Source organism: Hoplias malabaricus, chromosome 1 (genome assembly GCF_029633855.1).
Source record: "Hoplias malabaricus isolate fHopMal1 chromosome 1, fHopMal1.hap1, whole genome shotgun sequence".
Taxonomy (NCBI): Eukaryota; Metazoa; Chordata; class Actinopteri; order Characiformes; family Erythrinidae; genus Hoplias; species Hoplias malabaricus.
In genome coordinates this window covers 55,255,250-55,267,634 of record NC_089800.1, presented here as the reverse complement: position 1 = coordinate 55,267,634, position 12,385 = coordinate 55,255,250, and the positions used below count along the sequence as shown (strand labels likewise).

Sequence of the window (12,385 nt, the reverse complement as noted above, 5' to 3'; positions counted from 1 at the left end):
GAAGGTGCCGGGGCAGCCTTGGCCTAATGGTTGAGTGACTGAGTGAGTGTGTGAAATTGTCCACAGGTGTGTATGAGAAATTGTCAACAGGCGTGTATCTATGTGAGTGGCTGGGTGAGTGAGCACTTACACAGGTGTGTGTGTGTGTGTGTGTGTGTGTGTGTGTGTGTGTGAGAGAGAGAGAGAGAGAGAGAGAGAGAGAGAGAGAGAGAGAGAGAGAGACTGGGTTAAAGGATTTTGAGCATTTAGTAAATGAATGAATATATGAACGTGTGAGCTGAATTAGGCTCTTGGATTTTGCGACATGAACCTATAACCATTTGCTATTCTTTAATGTAGTTGTCATTGACATTAACCAATCATCATCTACAAATTAAAAAAAGAAACTAATAAAGTGAATGCCTAAAAGTTAAAATGGGAGGTTATATTTTGGCACAGTTTATACCAGGAATGGGTTATTTTTACAGTTATACATTTATTTATTTATTAAAATAGTATTGTTTGCAAAATTTGAAAACAACGCTAGCATAGCTGCAGCAGGCTAATGCCGCGTGCTGTTTCTACAGCAACGGCGGCGCGTCCCTGGCAACAACGCCGAAGCAGTGAGAGACGGAGTGAGGAGTCACGGAAAACGGTGCAAATAAACAAAGAAATAAGCGGGTAAAAACACAGAAACCAGGGGGGAAACCAGAAGAGGAGGTTTATCCGGGGAGACATGTCGATGTGTGAGAAAATGAGAAACCCTGATTTAAACAGAGGACTGCTGCTGAAAACCGAGGGATTCACCGTCAAATCCACCATGAAGAACTCTGTGGTACGTTCCCGAAACTTCTGACTTACGTATCTGCGGCTTTCTTTTCTCAAACATCTAATATCATCTAACATCTAATATTTAATATATTTAACATTTCTTACTTTCTCTATAACTTATATAACGTCTGCTAGAACTTCTATAGTATGTAACTTACTGTCACTTCTTTGCTTTAATTTTTTAAACGTCCTTTACTTCTCTGTCTTCTCTCTCTAATTTTCTAATCTCTATATTACTACAGCTTCTATACAGTAAGTTCTCAAGCATATACAACTCGTATTTTAACCTATTAAACAGCCATGATTACTTCTCTAACTCAAACTCCTCTATTCTCTAACGTATTTAATGCCTTCTCTAATATCTGCTATTTATTGTTCAACATCCTTAATTCATAACATATTTACTGTTTAACATGATTTATATGTGATCAACTATTATTTCTCTAATGTCTATTCTATATTTTATATCATTTACAATATAACATAATATAGCTGAGCGCCTATGATTATATAAATATTCTATAACTTATGTAGCTTCTATATGTTCTGTAATGTGGATAATTTTCATTGTAACATGTCTAATATCTATTGTATCTTCTAGAATTGCACTAAATTGAAAATCCATAACATTAAAGCCACCTCCTTGTTTGTTTCTACACTCAATGTTCAATTTATCAGCTCCTCTGACCATTTAGAAGCACTGTGATGTTCTGCTACACACACACACACACACAGACTTGGACCTTAGTGAGCTGTGGACACTCACACAGTGGGAGTCTGCTAATTATAAGCCCCAAACGGCCCATTAGTGGAGTGTCTCTGTCACAGCTCCAGTTCTCCCTGTGTCTGTGTGTGTTTCCTCCGGGTGACTGTCTGTGAGGAGTGTGGTGTGTTCTCCCTGTGTCTGCCTGGGTATCTTCCGGGTGCTCCAGTTTCCTCCCACGCTCCAAAAACACATGTTGGTAGGTGGATTGGAGACTCAAAAGTGTCCGTAGGTGTGAATGTGTGTGTGTGTTGCCCTGTGAAGGACTGACGCCCCCTCCAGGGTGTATTCCCACCTTGCGCCCAATGATTCCAGGTAGGCCCTGGACCCACCGCGACCCTGAACTGGATAAGCGCTTACAGATAATGAATGAATGAATGAATGAATAAATGGATTTACCTTCAAGATCAGACGATGGGGGAGGTTGGGAGAGTTTTTCTTTTCGTGTTCTATCGCTTACCTTCGCTTACTCGCTACACATTTAATGCTACAATGCTTCAAAAAACAGATACGACGGAGATTTCCGCAATGTAACCAAGTGAACTGAGCTCTCGCTGGGCCACCTAGTGGCATTTGGTGTAAGCTCACTCGCTCGTAACTCAGATCTCCATTCGCATCATGAAGCAAAACATCGATCGAGCCACGGCTTGTATCTGAAAATCCGTAAGTTGATTGACTCATAAGACAAGGTTTCAGTGTGTAACTGTTTTTCTTCTCTAACACATCTAATGTCTCTTTAAACACCTCTCAAATCAAACCTGTAAACCTGAGGATTTACACACATCTGTAATTAGTCGAGGACAAGAGGAATGTTTCTGCTGGGACAGAGGCTGGTGGAAGCAGTAAAGGCAGAGACACCAGTGACGGTGGAGTGAGTCTGTGTCACTGAGGAAATCCCACAAAAGTTAAGCAAAGTTGGAACAAAAATACCTTTTCACAGCATCAGTTGTAAAAAGTGCTATACAAATATATTTGATTTGATTTTTGTGTCTGTCGTGTGACTAACGGCGCCGAGTGTGTATCAGCTCTACACGTGTATGAATTAATATTCTGACATTCAAATCAATGCTGCTTGTTGTGCTAAGCCCTTAAGCCTGGACCAGGTGAGTGTACGGAGGTGATTTCTCTCCCATTGTGGCACACAGAAGCGAGACAGTGACTTTAGTAAAACGAGAGACGTCTGAGGACACGTTATTCTTCTCCTGAAGCACAGAGACGTGCGGGGCTCTATAATGGAATTATAAATATGCAGCAGGAGAGAGGCGAGAGAGAGAGAGAGAGAGAGAGAGAGAGAGACTCAGACTCAAAGAGAAATGAAGGCCTTTGTTGCATGAGCAGGCTTTTAAGAGCTGCGAGTGGCTGTCATCTGTGGGAAGTGTCCGTGAGGAGTTTTTCTTTATAACTCATTTAAACCAGCCGTGTTGATAACTATTTCGCATCTTAAACATCTCTGGACTTAGCACAGCTTACTGAACATTTGGGGACGGTTTACTTTTCAAAAAGGACTGTGTTCCCTCATCAGTTTTTTCATCAGCTTGTAGAAGCAGAATGGGACGCTCTGGAGCAGCTGCACATGAGCCTAATGTTACCGTGCTCAATGCCAAGTGTTTGCCAGAGGGGTATAAAGCTCTGGAGGGAAGGGTTTGGGCTGTGGAGCAGTGATATTCTGTTCTGTAGAGTGGTGGGAACCCGAACAGAGGACTGTGGTCCATTTGTGGAACTACTTTTTGTGGCGGAAGGGAGTGGCGTTATTGAAATGTGTTTAAAGTAATGAATGGGAGTTCTTTGCTTTACAGTTTTCTGTATTGTATCGGGGTTAAGTTTGTAGCTCTGTGTTTGTAATTTATTCTGAAATCTGTGATATTTACTGAGTGTAAATGTTTAAAAAGGTTTATTATGTAGAGCAGTGGAACGTGAGTAAACTGTGGCTGACGAGTGTGGATTAAAGCTAACAGCAGCTGGATGGGGTGTGTGTGTGTGTGTGTGTGTGTGTGTGTGAGAGAGAGAGAGAGAGAGAGAGAGAGAGAGAGAGAGAGAGAGAAACATGCCTGCAGTCATGTCCCTGATGAGGAGCTGTAACGACTGTGAGACTAATTAGAGCTAATTAATGATCCTCATTAACACACGCCTCAACCTTGGCTTAAACCATGGGCTCAAACTGACCTCCTTCAGCCCTGAGTGAGGACCTCTACAGTGGCAGAACTTCTCTTCTCTTCTCTTCTCTTCTCTTCTTCTGTCCTCTCTCTTCTCCTGTCCCGTTTCCTGTGTACTGTCTTGTCTCCTGTCTTATCTCATGTCTTGTCTCCTGTCTCTTGTCCTCTCTCATGTCTTGTCTCCTGTCCTGTCTTCTGTCTCCATGTCATGTCTCCTGTCCTGTTTCCTGTCTCCTGTCTTGTCTCCTGTCCTGTCTCCTCTCTTTTCTCCTGTCTTGTCTCCTGTCCTGTGTCCTGTCTTGTCTCCTGTCTACTGTCCTGTCTCCTGTCCTGTCTCCCATCTCCTGTCTCCAGTCTTGTCTCCTGTCCTGTGTCCTGTCTCCTGTCCTGCCCCCTATCTCCTGTCCTGTCTCCTGTCCTGTCTTGTCTCCTGTCCTGGGTCCTGTCTTGTCTCCTGTCCTGTCTTATCCTGTCTCCTGTCCTGTGTCCTGTCTTGTCTCCTGTCCTATCTCCTGTCTACTGTCCTGTCTCCCATCTCCTGTCTCCAGTCCTGTCTCCTGTCTTGTCTCCTGTCTTGTCTATTGCACTGTCTCCTGTCCTGTCCTGTCTTGTCTCCTGTCCTGTGTCCTGTCTTGTCTCCTGTCCTGGGTCCTGTCCTGCCTCCTGTCCTGTCCTATCTCCAGTCCTGTCTCCTGTCTCCTGTCCTGTCTCCAGTCCTGTCTCCTGTCTCCTGTCCTGTCAGTATTTGTTTTCAGTTCTGAATCTGATGCAGTGTCTCTCACTCTGTCCCTCACTGGTGTAGTTCTAATGTCTATATTTAGCTGAATGCACTGCAGACATAACCTCTCTGTAAAAGCTAATCTGGAGTGAAAGAACATCACACATTCTCCAGGATGCGCTGCACTGATCATTTATGGGCTGGTGTGTGTGTGTGTGTGTGTGTGTGTGTGTGAGAGAGAGAGAGAGAGAGGGAGCGAGATGGTGAAAAGAGGCTGATTCATCTGTAATAAACAAAGCCTTCCTGTGATGGCAGTCTCATTGCTGGGGGCTCAGGGGAGATTTTAGATCCCGCACAACTGCCTCTGTGCTTAAAGATGCGAGGAGGAGGGAAGCCAAGCTCGTTAGACAATAAAGTGTGTGACAGCGGCAGAAACCGCCACACGAGAGCTGTTTACCCTGTGTGTGTGTGCACGCGTGTGTGTGCGCATGTGTGTGTGTGTATGCATGTGTGTGTGCGTGCGCGTGTGTGTGTGTATACGTTAGCATGCGGTTTCAGATAAAAAAACAATGGTGTTGTGAATGTCTCTCGCTCTCTCTCTCTCTATCATCAGTTCTCTCTCTCTCTCTCTCTCTATCATCAGCTTTCTGCCAATTATTCTCAAAGCCATGTTCCAGCAGCAGCCGTGCGCTTTTCATTTGCACCAGCGTGACTTCACCCGGCTCAGATAGCGCTGAGGCTCTGGGAAAAACTGACTCCAGAGTTTTCTTTTTGCTTGTTATTTTCCTCACTCTTTTCTTTACTTTGTAAATTGGTGAACAGCACAGGGGAAGTGTGTTTGCTTTCTTCGACGGCAGCGGGACGCCTGTCACTCAGCCAGTGGAGCGTTCTCTCAGCGCAGCGGAGCTCAGCTCTCTCAAATCCACCGCAGCAACAGCCCCCAAGCTGTAATCGCATGAGAGTTTAAAGTTGCACCTCATTCTAGTCCAGTGGCTCGCACCGAGCCTGAGCACGTGAAGATTAATGTGAGGTTTAAGCTAAGGACACACCACACTTATTAATACAACCAATAATCCCAATCAGACCCTGAACTCACCCCTAAACCCCAATCAGATGCCAAACTAACCCCTAAACCCCAGTCAGATGCCGCACTAACCCCTAAACCCCAATCAGACCCCGAACTAACCCCTAAACCCCAGTCAGATGCCGCACTAACCCCTAAACCCCCATCAGACCCCAAACTTAGCCCTAAATCCCAATCAGACCGTGAACTAACCCCTAAACCCCAGTCAGATGGTGAACTAACCCCTAAACACCCGTCAGACCACAAACTAACCCCTAAATCCCCGTCAGACCACAAACTAACCCCTAAATCCCCGTCAGACCACAAACTAACCCTTAAATCCCAATCAGACCCCAAACTAACCCCTAAATCCCAGTCAGACCCCGAACTAACACCTAAATCCCAGTCGGACCCCGAACTAACCCCTAAATCCCAATCAGACCCCGAACTAACCCCTAAATCCCAGTCAGACCCCAAACTCACCCCTAAACCCCAGTCAGACCACGAACTAACCCCTAATACCCAACCAGACACTGAACTAACCCCTAAATCCCAGTCAGTCCCCGAACTCACCCCTAAACCCCAATCAGACCGTGAACTAACCCCTTAAACCCCAATCAGATGCCAAACTAACCCCTAAACCCCAAGCTAACTCCTAAACCCCTATCAGACCCCAAACTAACCCCTAAACCCTAATCAGACACCGAATTAAACCCTAAACCCCAATTTAGACCCTGAACTAACCCCTAAACCCCTCCCCACTCTCCTCCTCTCCTCATCTGCACTCTGTCCCGCTCTACCTGCTGTAATTAGGTTTGTCGTGTCTGATGGAGATGGAGTCATGCGAAGCATCATTCAGTCTGCACACCTGCATCTTAACACCAGCTCTATTGATCAACAGCACACACACACACACACACCCACACACATACAAACACACACACACACATGCAAACACACACACGCACGCACGCACACACACACACACACACACACACAAACAAACAAACACATGCACACGCAAACACACACACACACACACACACACACACACACACTGCTCTACTCGAGACATCCTTGGCCACAGAAACTGTGAGTGGAGACACTAATGTCTGTGTACGACCCTCTGCTCCAGGCTCGTGGTCTTGGGGAGAGCAGGGAGCAGCCAGAGAAAAGTCTGCAGTAGAAGCAGCCAATAAAATCTAAAAAAGGTTTTCAAAATCACTTATTGATTTATAGCACAGCCATGAAGATCAATAACGATTCAGGAACTTTTGAAATATATATTTGCCAATCCATTCTTTAATCCAACATTAGCAGCACAGACACTTTAAGTAGTTACTTCAGTGCACTAGGGGGCGCTGTGGGTATTTTATTAAAGATTGTTATACAAGTGTGTGAATGACTGGGTGAGTGTGTGAAACTGTCCACAGGTGTGAGTGTGTGAATGACTGGGTGAGTGTGTGAAACTGTCCACAGGTGTGAGTGTGTGAGTGACTGGGTGAGTGTGTGAAACTGTCCACAGGTGTGAGTGTGTGAATGACTGGGTGAGTGTGTGAAACTGTCCACAGGTGTGAGTGTGTGAGTGACTGGGTGAGTGTATGAAACTGTCCACAGGTGTGAGTGTGTGAATGACTGGGTGAGTGTGTGAAACTGTCCACAGGTGTGAGTGTGTGAATGACTGGGTGAGTGTGTGAAACTGTCCACAGGTGTGAGTGTGTGAATGACTGGGTGAGTGTGTGAAACTGTCCACAGGTGGGAGTGTGTGAGTGACTGGGTGAGTGTGTGAAACTGTCCACAGGTGTGAGTGTGTGAGTGACTTGGTGAGTGTGTGAAACTGTCCACAGGTGTGAGTGTGTGAATGACTGGGTGAGTGTGTGAAACTGTCCACAGGTGTGAGTGTGTGAATGACTGGGTGAGTGTGTGAAACTGTCCACAGGTGTGAGTGTGTGAATGACTGGGTGAGTGTGTGAAAATGTCCACAGGTGTGAGTGTGTGAGTGACGGTGAGTGTGTGAAACTGTCCACAGGTGTGAGTGTGTGAATGACTGGGTGAGTGTGTGAAACTGCCCACAGGTGGGAGTGTGTGAGTGACTGGGTGAGTGTGTGAAAATGTCCACAGGTGTGAGTGTGTGAGTGACGGTGAGTGTGTGAAACTGTCCACAGGTGTGAGTGACTGGGTGAGTGTGTGAAACTGTCCACAGGTGTGAGTGTGTGAGTGACTGGGTGAGTGTATGAAACTGTCCACAGGTGTGAGTGTGTGAATGACTGGGTGAGTGTGTGAAACTGTCCACAGGTGTGAGTGACTGAGTGAGTGTGTGAACCTGTCCACAGGTGTGAGTGTGTGAGTAACTGGGTGAGTGTGTGAAACTGTCCAAAGGTGTGAGTGACGGTGAGTGTGTGAAACTGTCCACAGGTGTGAGTGTGTGAGTAACTGGGTGAGTGTGTGAAACTGTCCACAGGTGTGAGTGTGTGAGTGACTGGGTGAGTGTATGACACTGTCCACAGGTGTGAGTAACTGGGTGATTGACTGGGTGAGTGTGTGAAACTGTCCACAGGTGTGAGTGTGTGAGTGACGGTGAGTGTGTGAAACTGTCCACAGGTGTGAGTGTGTGAGTAACTTGGTGAGTGTGTGAAACTGTCCACAGGTGTGAGTGTGTGAGTGACTGGGTGAGTGTATGAAACTGTCCACAGGTGTGAGTGTGTGAGTAACTGGGTGAGTGTGTGAAACTGTCCACAGGTGTGAGTGTGTGAATGACTGGGTGAGTGTGTGAAAATGTCCACAGATGTGAGTGTGTGAGTGACTGGGTGAGTGTATGAAACTGTCCACAGGTGTGAGTGTGTGAGTAACTGGGTGAGTGTGTGAAACTGTCCACAGGTGTGAGTGTGTGAGTAACTGGGTGAGTGTGTGAAAATGTCCACAGGTGTGAGTGTGTGAGTGACGGTGAGTGTGTGAAACTGTCCACAGGTGTGAGTGTGTGAATGACTGGGTGAGTGTGTGAAACTGCCCACAGGTGGGAGTGTGTGAGTGACTGGGTGAGTGTGTGAAAATGTCCACAGGTGTGAGTGTGTGAGTGACGGTGAGTGTGTGAAACTGTCCACAGGTGTGAGTGACTGGGTGAGTGTGTGAAACTGTCCACAGGTGTGAGTGTGTGAGTGACTGGGTGAGTGTATGAAACTGTCCACAGGTGTGAGTGTGTGAATGACTGGGTGAGTGTGTGAAACTGTCCACAGGTGTGAGTGACTGAGTGAGTGTGTGAACCTGTCCACAGGTGTGAGTGTGTGAGTAACTGGGTGAGTGTGTGAAACTGTCCAAAGGTGTGAGTGACGGTGAGTGTGTGAAACTGTCCACAGGTGTGAGTGTGTGAGTAACTGGGTGAGTGTGTGAAACTGTCCACAGGTGTGAGTGTGTGAGTGACTGGGTGAGTGTATGACACTGTCCACAGGTGTGAGTAACTGGGTGATTGACTGGGTGAGTGTGTGAAACTGTCCACAGGTGTGAGTGTGTGAGTGACGGTGAGTGTGTGAAACTGTCCACAGGTGTGAGTGTGTGAGTAACTTGGTGAGTGTGTGAAACTGTCCACAGGTGTGAGTGTGTGAGTGACTGGGTGAGTGTATGAAACTGTCCACAGGTGTGAGTGTGTGAGTAACTGGGTGAGTGTGTGAAACTGTCCACAGGTGTGAGTGTGTGAATGACTGGGTGAGTGTGTGAAAATGTCCACAGATGTGAGTGTGTGAGTGACTGGGTGAGTGTATGAAACTGTCCACAGGTGTGAGTGTGTGAGTAACTGGGTGAGTGTGTGAAACTGTCCACAGGTGTGAGTGTGTGAGTAACTGGGTGAGTGTGTAAAACTGTCCACAGGTGTGAGTGTGTGAGTGACTGGGTGAGTGTATGAAACTGTCCACAGGTGTGAGTGTGTGAGTGACTGGGTGAGTGTATGAAACTGTCCACAGGTGTGAGTGTGTGAGTAACTGGGTGAGTGTGTGAAACTGTCCACAGGTGTGAGTAACTGGGTGATTGACTGGGTGAGTGTGTGAGTGACGGTGAGTGTGTGAAATTGTCCACAGGTGTGAGTGTGTGAGTGACTGGGTGAGTGTATGAAACTGTCCACAGGTGTGAGTGTGTGAGTGACTGGGTGAGTGTGTGAAACTGTCCAAAGGTGTGAGTGACTGGGTGAGTGTATGAAACTGTCCACAGGTGTGAGTGTGTGAGTGACTGGGTGAGTGTATGAAACTGTCCACAGGTGTGAGTGTGTGAGTGACTGGTTGAGTGTGTGAAACTGTCCACAGGTGTGAGTGTGTGAGTGACGGTGAGTGTGTGAAACTGTCCACAGGTGTGAGTGTGTGAGTGACTGGGTGAGTGTGTGAAACTGTCCACAGGTGTGAGTGTGTGAGTGACTGGGTGAGTGTGTGAAACTGTCCACAGGTGTGAGTGTGTGAGTGACAGGGTGAGTGTGTGAAACTGTCCAAAGGTGTGAGTGACGGTGAGTGTGTGAAACTGTCCACAGGTGTGAGTGTGTGAGTAACTGGGTGAGTGTGTGAAACTGTCCACAGGTGTGAGTGTGTGAGTGACAGGGTGAGTGTGTGAAACTGTCCACAGGTGTGAGTGACTGGGTGAGTGTGTGAAACTGTCCACAGGTGTGAGTGTGTGAGTAACTGGGTGAGTGTGTGAAACTGTCCACAGGTGTGAGTGTGTGAGTGACTGGGTGAGTGTATGAAACTGTCCACAGGTGTGAGTGTGTGAGTGACTGGGTGAGTGTATGAAACTGTCCACAGGTGTGAGTGTGTGAGTGACTGGGTGAGTGTGTGAAAATCTCCACAGGTGTGAGTGTGTGAGTGACTGGGTGAGTGTGTGAAAATCTCCACAGGTGTGAGTGTGTGACAGGGTGAGTGTATGGTGTTCCTGCCTTGCACCCAATGATATGGGTTGATTCTGGACCCACTGCGACCTGGAACACGATGAAGTGGTTACAGAAATGAATGAATGAATGAATAGATACTGAGTACGATGGAAATGTATGATGTCATGTCATGGTCCGTATGGACCAGCTCTGTTCTTAGAAGCGATTGTTTTTAAAACGTCAGTCTGTTTTTCTTCACAGAGGCACTTCACAAGCGCCGTGGACACAGACGGCGTTTAATGATGAATGGACAGCGAGGGCCGTAAAGCAGGCTTTCATGTGATTAGCATGAATGTGGGTGACCTTTCAGCAGAAAGACAGTCTCAGTCCTGGAATGGCTTCAGTGCTTAAGCCTTCGTCCTCGGAGCATGAATCACTCGTGCGAGCGCTTGTGTTTGCGTTGTCTTTGCCACACCATTCCCACTGCCCAGCTTGTTAGACCCGTTAGAATCTCCATTAGGACGCTTTAAAAGCGAAAGTTCATCACTTTCACCCAAACTCCATTTATTCTGTCCACTTAGTGCGAGCGTCATGCGGCAGAAAGCTCTAATGGAGCTCCAGTGCCCACAGAGTTGCTGCTATTGCTCACTGTTTTTGTAAAAGCCCTTCACCGCTCTTTATCGCCGGTCTGCTCCACCATTCTGCTCCTGCTCTATAAATTAGCCTCCAATTTATCTCCCCACTCTCCTCTATTTCTTTCCTCCTGCTGAATCCCGCCCGGTCGCTGCTGTAAATCGCTAAAGCTCAAGAGCTAATATGCAAATTACAGTAACTAGCATTAACGCTGCGCGAGACCTTTTGCTCTTTATATTATTAGAATTATCTCTACTGCTTTAACCGTTATCTGGAATTAGAGCGGCGTTCGCTAATACTCAGGCCCAAATCTCCTTTTCTTAATTGCCTGTGTGGTTTCACGTCTTAAAGCTGGAGTTATTTTGTACAAACCAATAGCTTTTGAAAAAGAAAAAAAAATCAACAACCAATCTTTCATTCAAAGAAGAGACTCCAATAAACCACTGGACCACAGGTCTGTGTCACACTGCAACTACAGCAAAACACTAAGTGCACAGTGCAGGTCATAAATCAGCATTTGTTTACACTCAAAATGTGTACAGTATATCACATAATAAAATCATTTGTATAACTGTGTTATATTTAGTGAACTGTCACTGTGCAGCAGAGCTAGTTTTATAATGTGTGAAGTGGACTACGTAGGGAGTAGGGTACTCTCTGATTGGTCCCTGGTTGGTTTTCTACTCCCACAGCTCCCCCCTGAAATGTACCTGGTGTCGTCTCTAACCCCGTCTCTAAGGGGAACAGTGATCTTTGGAAACCACAACAACGGTGGTGGTAACGTTAAGCGGTGTTTACTCATGGTGTATTGGCGTGTTGTTGTTGTTGTTTGGGACTGAACACAGCTCCATCATCAGTTCAGACAGATCAGTAGAGTTTGTTCCTTCCTTGTTGCAGTGTCCGATTCTTTCGTCAGCCACCAATCCAAGGAGTGTTTGAACCTCTTCAAAAGACCACAGCATAATGTTACGAGCTGCCGTCGTGAGTCGGATAAAAACAAACGTGATCTCTGCTGCAGCTGGAGATTTTACAGATGGAGAGTTGGTGCTGGTCGTCTGCGTTGCGTGGCGTAGAGTGACGACTCTCTCTGGAAAATCAGCGCTCTGCAAGGTTTACACTCCACGGTTTAGTCCCTACTCGACTTGCTCTGAACCACGAGAGAACAGCCACTAAACAAATGTAGAGTCCAGTCCAGTAAGGACCTTGCAGTGGAAAATCGCCATAATCACTGCTGCTGTAGTTTTAGCGACACTAATGCAGTTAGTCCATGTTTATAATCTTAATGTATAACATTCAAAGTTACAATGTCAAGGTTTGAAGTGTGGTCATTTAGCACGATGCTAATTGGTGTGGTATAATCCAACAACATTAGCCTCAAAGCTCTTTTGCTACTGCACAGCACCAC

The 12,385-nt window shown here is 46.5% G+C and overlaps 1 protein-coding gene across 1 annotated transcript in view; it reads left to right on the top strand.

The window, feature by feature from the left end:
• The first annotated feature begins 569 nt into the window (after window positions 1-569).
• pacrg (PARK2 co-regulated) overlaps window positions 570-12,385 on the top strand; it is a 93,207-nt gene continuing 81,391 nt past the window's right edge. The window contains exon 1 of the mRNA XM_066641474.1: window positions 570-814. Coding sequence (XP_066497571.1) covers window positions 716-814 — 99 coding nt within the window. The 5' untranslated portion in view covers window positions 570-715. The remainder of the gene's footprint in view (window positions 815-12,385) is intronic.